The following is a 19,492-nucleotide window of genomic DNA, read 5'->3' as shown; positions in this document are numbered from 1 at the left end:
TCTTGCCTTTGATAATTCTATATATAATATTTTGGGGCTTAATTTTGTCATTATTAGCGTGCATCCATTCTCTGAGGATACACCTGACTCTGTCTTTCTCTACATTATGATATTAAGCCACACTTCCCCTGGTAACACCTGGGTAAACAGCCTTAAGGGAAATTAAACAGGATTAATGAATCTGCACAGAGCACTCATCCCTTCATCCCCTTCCTCCCTGCCTACCTGTGGAATGAACAGCAGCCAGGAACAATATTAAGAGTTTCTCTCTGAAATCTGTAGCGAGATATCAGACAAATCCAATCCTTGATAAACCCACACTTTGACAGACTCCATCCTCTATGACAGTGATACTCACTTCCCCCTTACACTGGGAACTGTTAGAGCACTTTTAGTATACAGGTATACAGGTGCCAGAGTTTATACAACAGCATCAAAATAGAGCTTGTTTGTCAAAAGAAGTGCCAATGGAGGATTCTCAACCTAAAACAGAGATCCTAGCTAAGCTTCTAATGTCCTAAAATCCTAGAAATGTCCATAAATCCTAGAAACATCCTAAAATCCTAGAAACATCCCAAAATCCCAGAGTCCTAATTTTCTAGAAATGCCCCAAAATCCCACAAATGTCTTAAAATCCTGTAAATGTCCCAAAATCCAAAAAATGTCCTACAATCTTACAAATCTCCCAAAAGCCTAGAAATATCCTGAAATTCAACAAACATCCTAAAATCTTGGAAACATCCTATAATCACAGAAAGTTCCTAATATAGAAATGTCCCAAAATCTTAGAAATGTCCTAAAATCCTACAAATGTCCTAAAGTCTGACAAATGTCCTAAAATCCTTGAATGTCCTTAAGTCCTAGAGACATCTTAGCCCTAAAAATCTACTAAAATCTTACAGACATCCTAGAATCCTAGAAATGTCCTAAAATCCTAAAGACACGTATGGGGCTGCTGTGACTGGCCCCTGGCCTCCTGTCATTTTGGAAAACTCGCTCCTAAACAAAGCAAGTTAAGCATCCCTGCCATATATATTAGGACAAATTGGGTGAAACAATGAGATGTCAGGTCATTTGTTTCTCCTAAATTGCATACAGTAGCATTTTGAAGGAGAGCTCATCATGGCTGGAGCTCCTAGATCTCCTTCCTAACTGATGTGTTGCTGTCGCCCCCTGCTGTCCATCTCTGACTGTGCCTCCTTGTTTCAGATCAGTCCAGACGACTACAAAGACAGCTCCTTCATCCAGCGCACAGAGGAGCCGGACATAGATGTAAGATGAGCCCACTTCTCGGTGACATGGATACATTTCAAAGAGAATGTAGTTGATGTGTGTGTGTTTGTGTGTGTCAGACCAAGCTGAGCAGACTGTGTGAGCAGGACAAAGCAGTGAGGATGCAGGAGGATAAACTGCAGCAGCTACACAGAGAGAAGGTACAGCTCTCAGTGTGTGCACTCATTTTTCTGTCTTTGTGTAGACTCGTATGTGCAATAAGTATTTATGTGTGTGTGTGTGTGTGTGTGTGTGTGTGTGTGTGTGTGTGTGTGTGTGTGTGTGTTTGTGTTGTATGGCAGCACACTCTGGAGACAGCCCTGCTGTCTGCCAGTCAGGAGTTGAGTGAACAGAGCGGTTCCAACCCTGCAGCCACACAGAGCCTGGTCCAGCAGAGAGACGTGTTGCAGAACGGCCTGCTCAGCACCTGCAGAGAGCTGTCCAGAGTCAACAGCGTGAGCACATCCTAACACACACACACACACACACACACACACACACACACACACACACACCACAAGGACACTTACAAACTGTCAGTAAAATCCATTTCATAGAGCCTTTGGTCTAAAACTTGATGTTTTGTTTTAAATACAAGTGCAGGCCAAGAAACAGCTGGACCTGTATTTTCTAAGAATAAACTGATTCAATTTTGGTGGTCAAAGGTCATGGTCATTGTGATCTTGCGTTTGTGTCATTCATGTAAATGAGATATCTCAAAAACACCTTGAAGGAAGTTCCTCAAACTTGACACAAACAGGTCAACTGGTTAGAATTCAAGGGTCAAAGGTCAAGTTCACTGTGATCTCAGAAATAATGTTTACAGTCATTACTCAAGAATTTGTGCACACATTGTGACTAAATAATGAGGCAAGGACATTTTATTTCCAAAAGGTCAAAGGTCAACTTCACTGTGACATCATGATGCTTTACAAAAACTCTTTTCTGGTCATTAATCAGCATCATACCTCATTATTCTCACAACTCACAATTCTGTTATTTTTAATATATCAAAATAGAAATGGGACAAATGGTAGCCACAAGGAGTCAAATAGAAGGAATTCCTTCTGGGAAGCACGTTTGTTTGAGCACACACATGTAGACATAAGTCAAAGACACACAAACACACACACGCGCACACACAAACACAGAGTCCAATGAACCTCCTGTCAGTTGGTGTCCTGGTTTTCAGGAGTTGGAGCGTTCCTGGAGGGAGTACGACAGGTTGGGGGCAGATGTCACTCTGGCCAAGTCCAACTTGCTGGAGCAGCTGGAGGCATTGGGTAGCCCACAGGTAACACACACACACACATGCACACACTCAGACACACACTCACACACATCTCCTAGGGTGATTAAGCTTTTAACAGCCATCACCTATGTATGTATGTGCGTGCGTGTGTGTGTGTGTGTGTGTGTGTGCGTGTGTGTGTGTGTGTGTGTGTGTGTGTGCGTGTGTGTGTGTGTGTGTGTGTCTGTCCTCAGACAGAGCCTCCAAGCCAGCGGCACATCCAGATCCAGAAGGAGCTGTGGAGGATCCAGGACGTGATGGAGGCTCTGGCCAAAAACAAACCACAGCGGAGCATAGACAGCAGTGAGTCTCTCCAATAACATTTCATTAAGTCATATTCTCACATTCATTTTAATATTTGTCTGATGAGAATCGCATTACTTGATTGCCTGACCACAAAAGTCTTTTAGATGTCATGTTGTGGAAAATGTCTCATCCCTCTCATCTTTATATTCCCATATCCAGCAGGGTTACCTGGTTCCAAACCGCTCTCCAGCCTACAGAAGAATGAGGTAAGGCAGCATCACAGCACAGTCCAAATCTGCTTTTTCTTTTGTTTTTTTTAGCAAGTTAAATACTAGTCCCGTTAAGTTTTCCCAGTTTGCAAACCATTTTAAAAGGCACACGAAAAGTGTTTATATGAATTTCCCTTTTACCAGGCACCCACAGGTTTTACTTTAAGTCAGTACACCATGAAATAAATCTTAAAACTTGCTTGACATAGCTATTCTGTCACAAAGCTGGTTTCCATTAACCTTCAGATTGTGCAAATTGAAATTGCATATCAACATTTCAAAAAATATTGCTGAAGTTTTGCATAAATCTATAATGGAAACCAGCCTACTGTGACCTGAACCAAATTAAGTTTTCATGATGCCTATCATTACCTATACTCACCTTCTAGGTTAGATAGTTTTTTAACAATGTGTGTACGTTTTTGTTTCAGGTTTGACTGCCATCTGGCTATTCTGTTTTTGTAACTTGTGTTTTGACAAGACATTGACAAGCAGACATTAGAGCCACCCACAGATAACCATCTACAACTCTGCAGTTCCGTGCATTCTAGTGTCTTTAGCCCCATTTCCCCCTGTAATTCCTTGTTCACTGGTGGTACAGAGTGAAGTCAGCACCTCGTTTATGATCCACAGAACAGGGTTGCATGCCAACATTTTCAGAACAAAAAAGAGCAGGCTCTAGTCTCTCTTGAAAGAATATTTAGAGGTTTAGGGATTTAGTGCTGCTTGAGCGCACTGAAGCGACACACAGTAAGCACGCTACAATGCGTTTTTGTCTGCAAGCGAGGGTTATATGCCGATCACATAATCCGGTCGAAATAAATTTCTCAAACTCAGACAATCAAACAGTAAAACTACACTGATCGAATATAAAATATGATTAGTTACTATTTCCCATCTTAAATGTTTTCAGAAGTGTATTTTAACACCTAGTTTGCTGTAATTGTGAGAGTGTGTGAACAGGAAGGTGGCACCACACTGCTTCCTGCACAGTGAAAATTGAGGCTGAAAAAACTAAGATCAAACAGTAAAACTAAGCAGCGCTTATCAAATGTAAACCAGTATTCTGTTTCTAAGTTGTCTGTTTCTCTCCTCAAATATTTTTAGTAACATGTTTCAGCTTACTGTTTAACTGGAATATGAGATCTGGCCAGCCGCCATTGTTTCACAAGCCCCAGTCCACATTACGTCAGGCACGTAGTATTCTGTAATTAAAGATTTTCTACCTCTTAAGCAACAGCACCGTTTTCTCTACTCATGTAGCACCAATTTCAAAAGTATTTTGATCTTTTTACTGCAGAGACAGCCTAGTTTTATGTGAGGCCCTTATATCGATGAAATAATTATTCAGCAGACTGCAGTGTTTCTGGCTCCACCTTTTAGCATCAGATCAGTGTGCTTGTACCTCAACAAAGAGGTTACAAAAAACAGGAATGGTAAGGAAGAGTTCCATTTGTTCCATCCACAACTTTTGACAATGGAAATGGAAAAAAATGTGTACCAAACTGAACTGAAGCAAATGAAAACATTTTCAGTTCATTGTTTTGGTTTTAAACCACCAAACTACACTGTTTTAGTCGACTCTATCATTAGTCTGATTTCCAACAGCAGTAAGTATCTGAAAAAACTACTGATCCTGACCCATAACCTTGAGTATAGTCCAGGGACATGATTTCCTTTGAATGAGACCAACTGTGTTGACTGTCAACAGGCAGTGACGCTGCTGCCACTCGGTCCTCCCAAGGAGGGTGACAGCATGCCCCCCCGCCCGCCCCTCCCCCAGTACTACGACTCCTCAGAGCGCCCCCCTCACGTGAACCCCCCACCACTCACACCCGGGCAGCCGCCTGCCCCCACACACACACCGTCCCGAGGATCGCAGGCTGGCTCCAGGAACGGAGTGCACAGCGTAAGAACCAAGGGAAACCTTTATGCCCCTCCCATGTCTGCTCCCACCGTCCATCTTTGGTTTACTGAGGCCGCCGACAATGTGTGCTCACAACCATGTTTACATTCATACTCATCATTTTCACATCTCAACTCAGCACTGGAGAGATTCATTCTTCAACAAGTGCCATTTTGGATTCATTTGGATTTTATTTTCGTGTTGTTTTTCTTTTGACCCCCTCATTTCATGTTCCATCCAGCCGTCACTGTTGCTCACCTACAGGGTCGCATCCACACCCATTCTGCTCCGTGTGTATTTATTTGTGGAGTTTTATTGTTATGAGGGTGACGTTTGTTTTTGTACATTAACACTTTTTTAACCGTGTTTTGCCTTCTACTTTGAATGTGCACAGTCAAAAGTATTTTTACAGCAGCAGAGAACCCTCCTCTCTGCCACTACTATTGTGATGGCACTGTAACAAATGAGGAAAGAGAGATGGGACCGTAGGTGTTACCTTGTTGCCAAACTGAAACATTTTAAGAATCAGCAAATTTTCAGACTGAGCAAATGCTTTTGTTCCCGAATCCAAGAAAGCATAGAGTTAAGTGTGAAGCTGTTGCAGTTGGTAACTCTCTCCTGTCTCAGTGTACCAGTATCTAGAGATGGATGACACATCTAATCTTTCTCCCACTGTAGAAAAATTAAGCCAAAATATAATGGATACAGCTCCTGTCATCTTGCGCTGGTGACCTCATTTGAAGCCAGCGTCTGTGCTGTAGCAATCTCCGTAGTTTCAAGTTCTCACTAACTGACCAACTGACGCAAGCAGCGCAATTAACCTAAGGCTCTAGTGCACACAGCCTTCAATCATGAAATCCCCCTTTTTATGGCATGAAAAAGTTCTAAACAATCTCATCAGAAAAAGGTTAGGTTAGGTTAGGTTAGGTTAGGTTAGGTTAGGTTAGGTTAGATTAGGTGGCTTTATTTGTACCCGTAGGTAGATCTGTTTTGCAGCATAACAGAGAGAGCATCCGTGTTAGTTTACAACATTAAACAAGAGAAACACTGACAGAGGACACATGCATAACAGACAGGGCAAACACTGGATACTCACACGCTGACAAGAAACAGGATTCAAGAGAAGCCGCTAAAGCAAAACTGCAAAATCAAATATAGACTCAAAGGCAGATAAATTGTTCATAAATAAGTACAAGAAATTAAAAATTAGTGTGCAACCCATGCTAGGCTTTATTTAAATGAATGATAGTGGTTGGAACAAAGGGAGAGGCACTGTGATGCTGCCAGAGGAGCAGCTTATTGAGATTACTCTCAGCAAGGTGCAAAAAAAGGTCTGAAAAGTTGCAAAGTCAAGCGAGAAAGTCGCAGAGTGTGCATTTGTGTTTATGTGTGCTGACTGCTCCTGCATGGTGTGTTGTATTCTGACCTTAAGTGATCTCTTCCTCACAGCAAGCTCCAGACTACCGGCTGTATAAGAGCGAGCCTGAGCTGACCACGGTAAAGGAAGAAGTAGACGAGGCCAACACCGAGGACAAGGACAAGACGGAGACCTCAAATGAGAGTAAGGACACTGCAGCTTCAAAAGGTACTCAGGCCTCATCCACACTTTTACCCAAACTACTACTTAATTTACACCAAGCATCCGCTGTATTGCAGCATCAGGATTGCTTCCCTATTGGGTCTTATAAATTAGGATGTGTCAAGCCAAAACATTACAGCTAGGTCTGCATACCTTTTGTGATTTTGTCCTTGTGTGGTCACTCCTTTCCCTTTGCCATGGCTTTTTCCAGTGGTGCACCCAGTACTGCTCTGATATGTTGCAGTATTTTCTTTGCAAAGGCTCCCAATCTGTTTGGACCACCACTCACCTCATGAAACATTTAATTGCCAATCAGACATCTAATTCTTGAAGTTTGATTGGACGTCTAATTAAGGGGCTGATGTGAATGTTTTTCTGACACTGATGCGATTTCAATGGCTTATATATGAGATCAATCCATGTTTCTTAGTCAAAAAATGATAGAGTTAAGATATTGAAGTATCTCTGAGTCTTTTCATGAAAGAGGGTAAAATGGAGCGTGAGATGTACAGGCAGTTATGTGTGGCAGCAGCAGTGATGCAGGCATTGCACTTTCTGAGTTTCTTTCAGTTTACCGTTACATTTAGATTCCAGCCCTCGCCTATGGTCATGAGCTCTGGGTAGTGACTGGATGACAGATAGGAGCAGCCAAAATAGGTTCCCTCTGTAGGGTCCTGGCTCAGCCTTAGAGATAGGGTGAGGGGCTCAGAGGGAGCTGCTGCTCTTTCATGTGGAAAGGGGCCAGATGAGGTGGTTCAGACATCTGATCAGTCGGGATGGACCCAAATATTCGGCTATTTGTTCTTTTTTGCAGCAGCAGCAGCAGAGGAATGCCCCCTCTGTGTTTGTGTTTCTGCTGCTGCACTTGTCACACACAGTTACCCAACCGTTATTAAATTGTTCATTGACTGAGTCGAGCCATTTTGGTGTCAGTAAGAGCAACACCAGAACGTAAACACATGAGACCCCCCGCAGCTCTTTCCTGCAGCACAGAGCAAGTGAATTTCAATATCTTCCATGAGGATACATCATTTCAGATGCACAACATAATTTAACAGACTTATTTAGAACACTGGACAGATTGTTGTACTGCGTAACTGTCTAGTTCTTAACTTTACAAGCTATAAGTGTCACAACCACTGACAAGCAGTTGGAGGTATGGTATTTGTATGTAATGGTAATGGTATTCGGGACAGTCCTACTGATCAGGATTCCTCCTGGGTGCCTCCTGTCACATCCAACTGTGTTTTTTTTTTATTTAAAGGGACCATATACAAAACAAATGTTACCATTTGATGCACAGCACTAAATTATAGCTTAGGGAAAATTGCATCTGCAGTCCTTAAACAGGTCAGAACAAAGACATAGCACAATAACATAATATAAAGATGTACACTTAAAACACACACACACACACACACACACAGGGCAAACAATACAAGGCAGAGCCACACACAATATAAATGCAAATGCATTATAAAGTGATAAAGGACAAAGACAAGGCAGACAGTGCAGTATAAAACACAAAAGCACATTACACACAGAACACACAATACAAAGCTAAACACCATAGTACACTGTACTAGTTAATGCTTGTCAAATAAAAAACTAATTCTAAAGTCCAGATTTCAAGGTCAGTAAGTACAGAGCTAAGCAGCTTTGAACCGTCTTTTCAAGGTTTTGAAAGTCCTGATAGAGCTGCAGCTCCTCCCACTGTCAGGCAGAATGTTCCACTGATTTGTAGCTTTCACAGAAAAAGACGATTGCCCAGATACAGCAATGAAATGGTACATTACAGTCTTGAAACTCAGTGTGATATCACAGTGACATCATAGTGTTCTGCAAAAACCCTTCTGGTTATTTTTCAACATTGTATCTCAGAAGCAGGAGGTGAGACATTTGTTTAGATACTGAATTGTTGACGCTTATCTGTAAACTGTTCTGGTTGTAAAGATCCTCTGTGCTGCCGGGGGAAGATGTGTGTGAAGCATCCATGTTTTGCCAAAAAGTACACTTAATACTTTTTATTAAATTCCTTTAAACTCTACACTACATATATTAAAGGATTTTGGACTGACGGTGTGACCGTTGGAATAATATTGATTCTGTTATTACACTAAAACACTCATCAAACTGATTATTTTTTCAAAATGTATTACTTTGTGATAAACAGCAATGATTTCCCTGAATGTCTTAAAGTGTTTTTTTGTGAGCTTATTTTTAATCTTTTGTGAAATAGAGCATATGACCTTTTCCGTCTCAACATGAGCAATTAGCCTGAGTGCCGTGTTAGTTTGCCGGTGTATAAGTGACAGCGTTCCCTGCTTCTCTCCAACAGTGCCCCCCTACCCAGTGGGCATCATTCCTCCTCGGACCAAATCTCCCATGAGCCCTCCAGAGTCCTCCACCATCGCCTCCTATGTCACCCTGAGGAAGACCAAGAAGTCTGAATCCAGATCAGTAGGTTTCCCCCTCAGCATCCAGAGAGAGAGACAAACAAAGTTTGATAATATGAACTGATTCCAATTCATCAAATGTGGCTGAACAGAATTTTGTTTTGTATATTTTTTTGTGTAGGTGATCATTCCTTTGTGTCAGAGCTCTTTAGATTGTTAATCTGCTAATCTGCATTTACAACATGTCACTTCATCTGACAGTCAATCAATCAGAGCAGGGATCAGTTTTGCACGTTGCCTGATGTTTTCTCATATTGTTTGAATATTGTCATATGGAAGCTGGAATTTAATTAGTTGTGTCTTGATCAGTATTTGGCGGTCAAAGGTCACTGTGACCTCACCAAACATGTTTTTGGCCATAACTGAAGAATTCATACATTAAATTTCACACATCTAATAGGATAAAATGATGTGAAGACATTTTAGATCCATTTTTAGTTCATTTTAATGTACTGGTCATCTTGTTCTAACTATTTATAGCTTTTATATTAAAAATGTTCCATAAGATATTACCAAGAGTAAAAAATGCATTAGTTATGGACAATAACTGAGGATAATATCTTGAGATTTTGTCATGATGAGGACAAAGACATAATGCATTTAATTTGGTATTGTCCAGTTGTTGCACCCTTTTGGCAGCAGGTGGCAGACTGGTTGCCCAAACAATTAATTGTCATACTGAATCATACAATATCCAGCTCCAACTTGTTCTCTTCTTACATTGTAGGCCACTGCTTTATAACTGGCAGAAATCATTCCACAGTCAGAAATAATTCTCTGGACAGCTTTAATGCAAAAAGCAAAAGACTGTAACACTAAGTCTTGTCTTGTGCAGGAGCGTCCGAGGAGTGCCGTGGATCAGACGGGATTTGGGGAACGAGAGCTGGGCAGAACGAGGATGAGTGTGGAGGAGCAGCTGGAGAGGATGAGAAGAAACCAGGAGGCCTCGTCGCTCCGAGAGAAGAAGAGAGAAACCCCATCCCGCTCACCCTCCTTCAGCAAAGACAACCCTTTTGTTATTCAGCAGGTGACGTGTACCATACAAACACACAAACACATACACACAAACACTGCTTTAGCTTAGGAGCTACCTCTTGTACTTACCTAACCTAAAAAATTTCCATTTGAGTCCATCAATTAATTCCTCTGTCTGTGTGTGTGTGTGTGTGTGTGTGTGTGTGTGTGTGTGTGTGTGTGTGCGTGCGTGCATGCGTGTGTGTGTGCGTGCATGTGTGCAGAGTCGGATCCATGCGGAGGGGGCCTGTGCAGACCCTGTGGAGCTGGAGGCAGCTCTGCAGCAGCTGAAGGTGTCTCATATGGAGCAGAGTAGGACAGCTGCTGAGGCTGCAGCAAAGGTTCATGGGAACTTTTGATCTCAGTAGTTGTGATCTTTACTTTGTTCTTAGTTTCATCCACAACAAATAACATTTTAAGCAGAATATTAAAACTGAAAATCAGGGATGTCCTGATCCAATCTCAAAGACCGGCATCGGGGCTTATCGAGGTATTTTTAAACTGATCAGCCCGATCTGATCCTCAGATGAACATCAGCTGATGTTTATACTGCTGAAGGTTTCATGCTCAGAGACGACACATCCCACTCGTCGTGACACACCTTACGCCATATATGACAGCAACATGCAGTGTCTATTTATGTTATTTACCAAAGTCATGACTTGGGAAAGGGATTGGAAAGACGGGGCAACGATATGTTTTTAAAATAACTGGTTTTGCTTTTATTGCTTAACCAGTGACTGACCTTGAACACATCACAGTGAAATTTTATGCAGCCTCTTTTATTTAGCTAACGAGTTCTTATCCTGACGATTTCAACTGGGATTTCAACACTGGATTACTATTTTAAACTGACAGGACTAAAAAAAACTGGGTGTGCTTCCCACTGCTGCTGTGAGTGGATGATAATGAAGACTGACTGCTGTGCTGCAGCAGCAGCTGACATTGTTTTTTCAACCTGAATACAGTTGACACCACTGCATTTAGTTTAATTTGATAACAACTGATGTATGTGGACCAGTGATTGGATTTAAATGACGTGACTTGACTTGAGATATAATGTTATGATATAGGACCCACAGGACTCAACAGCAGTATCAATAAGCACAAACATTATTGATGTTCAGGCTTTGAAAAAAAAACAGAACTGGGTTGTCAGTTGGACTGTGTTTTGAATCCCATCATGAGCTCTCGTTTCAGCTCCATGTGAGAGTCTCTTGCGCTTTACTGTCAACTCTGGAGTGGAGACACACATTTTGTTTTTGTTTGTTTTTTGCTTTACTGTTTTTTGCTTATTTTAAGTAATTTTCTCGTAATGTTTTACTAATTTTTTTCAGGCCATTTCTTGTTAAAGTGCTCGACGCTCTCTTCTTCACGTTTTCAAAAAAAATCAAGCCAGTTTGCTCATAGACCAAAGAGGAAAGGGATAGAGACAGCAACAAGGACAGAAAAAAAGTTAAAGACGGGGTTATTTATTTTATTCTGCAAACTCTTTCTGAAATTGGATTAAAAATCGTTATTAAGGACAAGCTTAGATGCAGGGATTTATATTCTTAATGCGTTGCAGAGCTATTCAGTTGTTATATACTTACATTCTATTTTAATCATTTTAAAGTGTGCGCTGTGAAGCTGTTTTATCAAGTATTGGATCAGGATTTGGTATCAGCAGATACTCAATTTTGTATTACTGAGATCATAATTTTGATTAACTGCAAATGCAGTACTACATCATTAAATGACTACATTTACACAGACCTGGTAATAGTATTAGTTATTGATTGAAATCACTGTTATACTTAATCATTTTTCCTCAGTGTTGAGATAGTGATTAAATCAAGGGTTGGTTCTGAAACTGGCGTACTGGATGTGCTGGGAATGCATGTTGCACATAACTTGACAGCTCATGACTAAATTCTGTTTATATCTCCAGGACCTGCAGAGAGCAGAGGAGGTGAAGGATGACAAGTGTGAGGAGGTGCAGGGGGACAAGGACGTGACCCTGCCAAGTGTCAACAAGCTACAGACGGAGACCAACAGGACAGACAATGAGGTACTGTAGACACAGCCTGCTCAGCCAGGGACAACATGTTGACTAGTTCCTGCTTTAGTTTCTATTCATTTTCAGTTTTTCTTTATTTTGAGACCTAAAAGTTGCATTAAAGGATGTTTTTTTTCTCACTGATACAATCCCAATTTCAAGTTAGTCAAGTCAGTCATGACTTTGGATCATGTGGACTTTGGTTCATATGCTCATAACTCATAAATACAGTAAATAAGATATTTCCCAGGAGCACGTGAAGGCAGCATTTGATCACACAACACAATGCTGCAGAGGGAGTGTGCCATTGGCTGCTGACTGCAGGAATGTTTACCAGAGCTTCATTCATTCATTCATTCATTCATTCATTCATTCATTCGTTCATTCGTTCATTCATTCATTCACGTGTAAAGTGGTACAGAGCAGTGTCTGGAGGCTGTGGAGGAAAGTCAAAGGAATTTGAACACACAAGTCTCTGCGCCGAATCCCCATGTGTAATCCCAGCTCACTCTGCCACTCAGCAGATAATGGGCTATTGTGGCTGCAACATGTCAGAGTGTAATCTGGGACAATAACACAAGATTTGTGGGAATGTGGAAGAAGGCAGGCTGGTTTTGGAGGGTTTATCTCCTGAATTCAGCCAGGATTGATGGCTGGCTCTGGGCTGCTCTCCTGTGGGATGCTGCTCAGAGACTGTACACACATCTTCATTACACAGTAGGGACAGAAAAACATTTAATGAGTTAGTTATTATTAGTTATTAATGAGAGACTAACTCACTCAGTCATTCATGTTTTATTTCTTCTTATTTCTATCTGCTTATTTATTTTCTGAAATGACTTATTATTATATCTATTTTCTTATTTTTTGCTCTCACTTGATTTATTTATCTAGTAACTCACAAACTGACCTCTGTTGGCAGAACTCAAATATACTGACATATTTCATTGTTGGCCAATATTCATATTCATTTCTCTGGAGGAATCACTATTTCTTTTTGTATTTGAGTGTAAAATATAACAACACAGGACAGCACAGAATTAAAGCCTCGGTGACATTAAAGATGCACATCAGTAGGCTGGCACTGCAGGGAAACACACGTCAAGATTCAAGATTACTTTGTTTGTGCCTGGGGAATTTTTTTTTTTCCATACATACGTAGTGCAAAACCAGACACAGAGTGAGAAGCACAGGCAGGTGCAAACATAAAGAGCACTTCAATTCATGCAACACTGCCCATCATTTTACACCCTCCTAATGATAGAGGGATGAAAGTTTTTTTTTACCTATTCACGATTCTCCTCTTGTATTTATTAGGGACCCTGTATTATCAACCTGATATGAAGCACTATTCTTATTGCTATTGTTTTAAAAAGGTGCATTAAAGTTTGCTTTGAGTGAACGGAACTAAACAAGCTCCTTGTTGCTGTGTGTGTTTCAGCTGTGTGAAAGCCAGAGGGTGGTGATTCTTGACCTGGGCACAGAGCCACAGCATGTGGAGATTGTAAACCTGCAGCCATTTGAGGATGACGAAAGCAGAGAGCAAGATCTGACCAGCTCGCCAACAAACACCACCACTGAAAACAGGTGCGTGCACGTGTGTGTGTGTGCCTCTGTGGGTGCATGTGCGCGTGTGTGTGTGCACGCACGTGTGCGTCTGTGGGCACGTATGCGTGTGTGTGTGTGTGTGAGACGTCACCAAAGCCATCCATTTGTAAGATAATAAATATTGATTGGTGAAGCTTTTAGCCTCAGTATGCCCTAATGGAACACTTGTTCTCAGAATCATACCTTAGAGGAAATTAAATCAATGTCTGGGACCAGTTTTATGGAAAAAGTTATTTATGATTTCAGACGAAGGTGGGTCTTTTTGAACGAAATCATGTGCAGTCTGAGTTAGAAACTAGTGTTTATTAGTGAAAGCAGATGAAGGGACCATTTACACGGTAACCATTTTTGCATGACGTTAAACTTTTGTTGTGGCTTGGCATTTCAGTCACATAATAACAACATTTTAAGGGCATGAAAACACAAAGTTTTGAAACCGGATTCCTGAGTGTAAACTTTTAAAAATGCCACCCCTTCTGTCGCCATGTGAACTGGCAGTGTGCGGATCCTATGAGAAAGGTGCCGTCACAGCTGCACTTTGTGTATATGTGTGGTCTTACTAACGTATGTGTGTCATTACTTAGTCACACCACCAGCTACTGGCCTGGCATCCATACTTCAGCTGTTTGTGGTTGTTTTGATGTGGATCGGTGTACATGAGGATTGTTCTCACAATGTTATACAAGGTACAACTTACAAGGTTAAGTCAAGTCAAGTCAAGTCAGTTTTATTTATATAGCCCATTATCACAAAACATGGTTTGCCTCAGAGGGCTTTACAGTGTACGACATCCCTCTGCCCTTAGACCCTCACATCACCCAAGGAAAAACTCCCCAAAAAGAACCCCTGTAACGGGGAAAAAAAAAGAGGAAGAAACCTACCTTAGGAAGAGCGGTAGAGGATAGTGAGGGATCCCTCTTCCAGGACGGACAGACGAGCAATAGATGTCGTAAATAGTAAATGAAATACAATCATGGCAAAAAAGGAAAGAGAAAGAGGGGAGGGGGGGGGGGGGGGGGGGGGCACAGCAATAATAGAAACAGATGCATGTCAGATGCATATGTATATGTGATTTTTTAAAGTAGTAGAAATAAAAATTGTCCCTAAATCCTGCTACATCTTTTGGCATGAAAAAAGGAGTTTATTGTATGAGCATAGATTTTTTGAAAAAGGCAAAGGAGAGACTTTTACGTTTTTAGTAGGGCCGTTGTGTGGCTGGAGTGCTGTGCAACCAGCACGAAGGGATTGCAGGAGTACAAGTTACTGTGACGAGAGATGATTGCATTTCTCCTTCTTGTCCTGTCAGTAGTATTGTGTTTTGAATCAGAGTCAGTGTGTGACCTGCTCTGCTCCTGCTGATTGTAGCTTCCAGACTCCTGAGCCGGAGACGCCGAGCCCGGAGCCGAGGGAGGAGGAAGCAGATGTGATGCAACAAACCACCAGAGAGGAGAAGCTGGAGAAGAGACTGGACTCTTCCAACCAGCTGACATCAGACGACAAGAAACACAATAACAACAACAACAACATGTTGGCTTGTAAGTGAAGAGTCCCTCCATCTCCTGACTGTAGTCTGTATATAAACATGGACAAAGCATCCCCATTACGCCAACTATGCTTAAATGAGGTTAAAATATCCGAGGTACGGTCACTGCCATCTTGCGCTTGTGACGAGTTTGAGAGCTGGAATCTGTGCAGAAGTGATATTAGTTCCTGCCCAAACCTGTCTGATCAATCGTGAGCGTTGAATGCCTGGACTGGCTGTCACAGCTGTTGGAAAGTCCAGTTTTTGTAGAACTGAATAACTCATTAAAACTAAACTAATCATAAAAATAAACACTTGAACAAACATCAGAGTGATGAGAATTACCTTCAGTGACAGAAACCATCTTTGAGAAAAATGTATTTGGTGTGTACTTTTTAGTTTGGCCTATGACCATTCACTAACATGGAGGAGCGGGCTTTATGACCTGCACTGCAGACAGACACCAGGGGGCGATCCAGATTGAAAAGTTACACTGTAGGGAAGCTGTCATGTTGTCCATCTTTAAGTACAGTCTGTGTTTGTGACCTTTAAGGTTGTATCATCTGTGTCTGCCATCATTGACACCCTATTTCATGTTCACCCAAATATCTTCTGTTACTTAGAAAAACCTGAAATCATTTGATATAACATTGCAATGTTATGGATTAAACTATCCAACAGTTAATTAAGTATGAAATATGTGCTTCACCCTTACAGCTACAACACTGAAATGCTGTTGACACAGTATTGCTCCAATAATAATAACAATATCAGCACTCTGCCTTTTCATAATTTAAGGTTATGCTGTCATGGATAGTGTGATTCGGCAGGTTTTTACATGGTGTTATTGCTACAGATTGGGACTCTGGAACAGCATACACTGATCAGCCATAACATTCAAACAACTGACAGGTGAAGTGACCGACATTGCTCATCTCGTCAGAATGCAACATTGTGGATGCCATTTGACAAGCTCCACCCACCCAAAAACCATAGCAGAGCAAGTGTCCACTCCCATGGCAACAGCATTCCCTGATGGCGGTGGCCCCCTGGCAGGACAACGCAACACAACATACCATAAAAACTGCTCCACAATGGCTCCTCACTCTTATTTCTATTCTCCATCTCTTCTCCTCCCTCCAGCGCAGACGTTCACCTTGGTGAGAAGCGACACGTGAGCTACGCCAGCCTCAACATCCACACTGGCATCCTGTAAAGCCCAAATGTAGCTTGCCTGCGTAGAGCATGCTCCACGGCTTCCTGCGTTTACAACGGGACTACTTTGATACTACTGTTCCATGCCCACAAGGAGACTGAGAGCGAGAGGATGACAGCCCCGCTAACTGACTGACATCACAGACGGGACGCTGTCACATCCACACAGACAGAGAGGCAGATATACTGTATCTTTAGCACCTGTTAAATCTGTCCATACTGGCGTGTCCCTGAACAAAACACATTCTATGGAGTCCGATTGTCTCAAAACTTTTGTGCATAACAGTAAGATTGTGAAATGGTGATTACTCAAACAACCTGACTTACATGATAGTCATCACTTCACTCCTGACAGTGTTTGTTGTATAGAAAGGCTGAACGTCTTTTAAAAAACAATTGTTTTTAGAGTTTTATCTGTTGATTCAGTTTTAAATTGGGTAGGCCTCTTGAACACTATTTTAACACTAACTCAAATGAACACCTGGTGGCAGCCCAGTACAACCACAGACACAAGCAGCCAAGACGGACTATGTCTCCACAGACTGGATTAACAACAGCATGTTAGCAAAGCAGCCGCTTCAATACTCACTCTGCTTCTACTCAGCATGCACTCAGGCACAGTACTGAGGGTAGGTCATCCTTGTTTTGCAGCAATCAAAGCCCAACACATAGTTACTGTAATTATAAACAGGCTGTGAAAATATGCTTCAAATCACGGCTCTACACGTGTAACATGTGGACAGTGGTTCTCATTTATCAATCTAACCTACAAATCAGCACAAATTCAAACAGAGAAATCATCCTATGATAGAGTTTGCGTGTGATTCATGAAACATTCTAATGATGCATAGGAATGAGTTGCTGTTGATAAGCATGGCTGCTGGAAACAATCATTGAAATATCTCAGTCTGATATATTCTGGGTTTAGAGGCTTCCCCTCGAGACATGGAGAGGCGTAATATCGCCAGGAGGAGAAACATCTTCCAGCTAGAGAGAGAAATACTGCTGTCCCTGGTCCAGTTTAACCAACTGGCTCTGTTGGAAAAACACAGTCTGGAAAGAAATCACTGCCACAGTCTATGGTGTTGCAGTGGACAATCTAACTCCAGCTGAGGCAGGGATAATTAATTTATACATTCATGATATGTACCGACCTATGGGCTACATATAATAATAGCATCCACCTTTACATTATAAAATACTGATACTATGATAGTATTCATATAAAAGCTTATATGTGACCCAGGACAATGAGCCAGCTAGCAATTTGTGGTTCCAAAATTGTTCTGAGAATGGTACAATGCAACCAATGCAATGTTGTAGAAATGTTTTCAGCAGCAAGTTTCCTTTTAGTTCCCAGAATGTTATTCTTAAAGTGCCATTCCCTATAAACAACAAAAAAATCTTGATTTTTTTTCACATTATATTTTTATTTTTTAAAAAATGGTTTGTAATCTCAGTCCTTAATAACATGTTTTGAATATTGCTTTGAAAACGTTTTTTATAAAAGAACATTGTCTGATCTGTCACTTCTCAACATCACCAAAACATCCTCAGAATTTTGCAGTTCAAACGTTGAGTAAATGTCAGCATTTTATCTTACAGGGAAATTATGAGAGAGAATGCAAGCTGTTATGCAGCCTGTGCAGACGAATATAGAATTATAACTTTTCAAAGAGCAGTTTGACAACAGAAAACTCATTCAAAGCTCCTGCAACCAACGTCTAAACTGAAATTAAGATGTAAAAAGGGGATATGTTTGTGCACATGAATTTCTGACTGGAACTATTCACACCAAGGCCTCACCACATCCTGCATGTGGTCAGGAACAAAATACTTCATTTCTGGATATCCTCAAAAATCTCTTTCTACCATATTTTCAGGCTGTTGGTTGTCAGCCTTTTCATTCTTGGGTCAGTAAGGCTACGAGCTAATGTTAGCACAGACACTAGTTAGGAGGCTATTTCCTGGTTCTCTTTCTTTTTTTGTTGCTGTTCCCATTTGGCCTCTATTGCTATAAATACAAGTTACGAGGTAGATTTATGTGTAATTTTTTTAAAAACGTAGTTTAAAAAAAGAGATTAAAATTTGTCCCTCAATCCTGCTACATCCATTGGCATTGAATATATCAGATTTAGCCATTTTATAATCTTGACTGTGTGCATGACTTGTTTTGAGGGTGATATTCTGTGGATCCATAGATATGTGTTGCCAAACATATACACACAAACATCAATACACACAACTTTTGATACCTTACTAAGTATTAAAGTCATCTTAACATACTTGTTAGCATATTCTACTGATGTGGGGGAGGGGATATGAGCTGTACTGCTGCAGGAGCTTAGTGTACAGTTGCATGTAGGAGGACTCAAGAGGTCTCACTGCAGACGGGCTAAGCACCAAAACTCGACACACATGCAGTGCTTTACTTTAACCCTGAAGTGACCGCCAATGCGCTTGAATTTTAACTTGCTCTGATTTCGATTGTCGTGTTCCTTTGAGTACAGGCGCTCCCTTATCACACTGGTTTCATTTTGCAACTGCAACATAACAGATTGTCCTTCTTTGGATATACATATATAAATATATATAAAAAAGTATAAAAAGTATATATATATATATACACACACACACACGGTATATATATGAACATAAAGTAGATTTTTACTTCAACAAGGTGCCACTTCATGCTGCTGATTTTTTTTTCTTGGACAGAATTAAGTATTTTGCAGAAGTTGTGATTATTTATATAGAGCAGAGAATCTAAATCCTGAAGGCCGTAGATGACACACACACATTATGTGAATGTTTTGGATTTCCAGTCTGCTCTTTCAGTTCTGTATCTTTTCGTTTTTCTCCCTTTGGTTTACATGACTTATAGAGCATATACAGAGGCTGAGGACGTGACACTGATTTGATAGTTTGCATTTTAATGTGTCCTAGGTGGTGAAGAATTGGACAATAGCACATGTACCAAGCAATAAGTAGGACTTTGGAGCTCCAGGACATAAAAGAAATTTAAAAAAGATGTATAAACTGTAAAAAATTAAAATAAAAAAAGCAAAATAAAACA

General features: G+C 41.0%; 1 protein-coding gene across 1 annotated transcript in view; it reads left to right on the top strand.

Annotated features, from left to right (window-relative positions):
- Positions 1-17,872, top strand: part of LOC121961725 (pleckstrin homology domain-containing family A member 5-like) — a 142,743-nt gene extending 124,871 nt beyond the window's left edge. The window contains exons 16-29 of the mRNA XM_042511784.1: positions 1,210-1,272; positions 1,353-1,433; positions 1,575-1,727; positions 2,465-2,566; positions 2,758-2,866; positions 3,029-3,075; positions 6,434-6,569; positions 8,902-9,023; positions 9,855-10,046; positions 10,258-10,374; positions 11,964-12,083; positions 13,513-13,658; positions 15,045-15,214; positions 16,350-17,872. Of these exons, the coding sequence (XP_042367718.1) occupies positions 1,210-1,272; positions 1,353-1,433; positions 1,575-1,727; positions 2,465-2,566; positions 2,758-2,866; positions 3,029-3,075; positions 6,434-6,569; positions 8,902-9,023; positions 9,855-10,046; positions 10,258-10,374; positions 11,964-12,083; positions 13,513-13,658; positions 15,045-15,214; positions 16,350-16,417 (1,626 nt within the window). The 3' untranslated portion in view covers positions 16,418-17,872. The remainder of the gene's footprint in view (positions 1-1,209; positions 1,273-1,352; positions 1,434-1,574; positions 1,728-2,464; positions 2,567-2,757; positions 2,867-3,028; positions 3,076-6,433; positions 6,570-8,901; positions 9,024-9,854; positions 10,047-10,257; positions 10,375-11,963; positions 12,084-13,512; positions 13,659-15,044; positions 15,215-16,349) is intronic.
- The last annotated feature ends 1,620 nt before the right edge of the window (positions 17,873-19,492 follow it).

The sequence above is a fragment of the Plectropomus leopardus genome, chromosome 22 (assembly GCF_008729295.1).
Source record: "Plectropomus leopardus isolate mb chromosome 22, YSFRI_Pleo_2.0, whole genome shotgun sequence".
Lineage (NCBI taxonomy): Eukaryota > Metazoa > Chordata > Actinopteri > Perciformes > Serranidae > Plectropomus > Plectropomus leopardus.
Note: the sequence above shows the minus strand (reverse complement) of the source record. Positions and strands in the feature narration are given on the sequence as shown.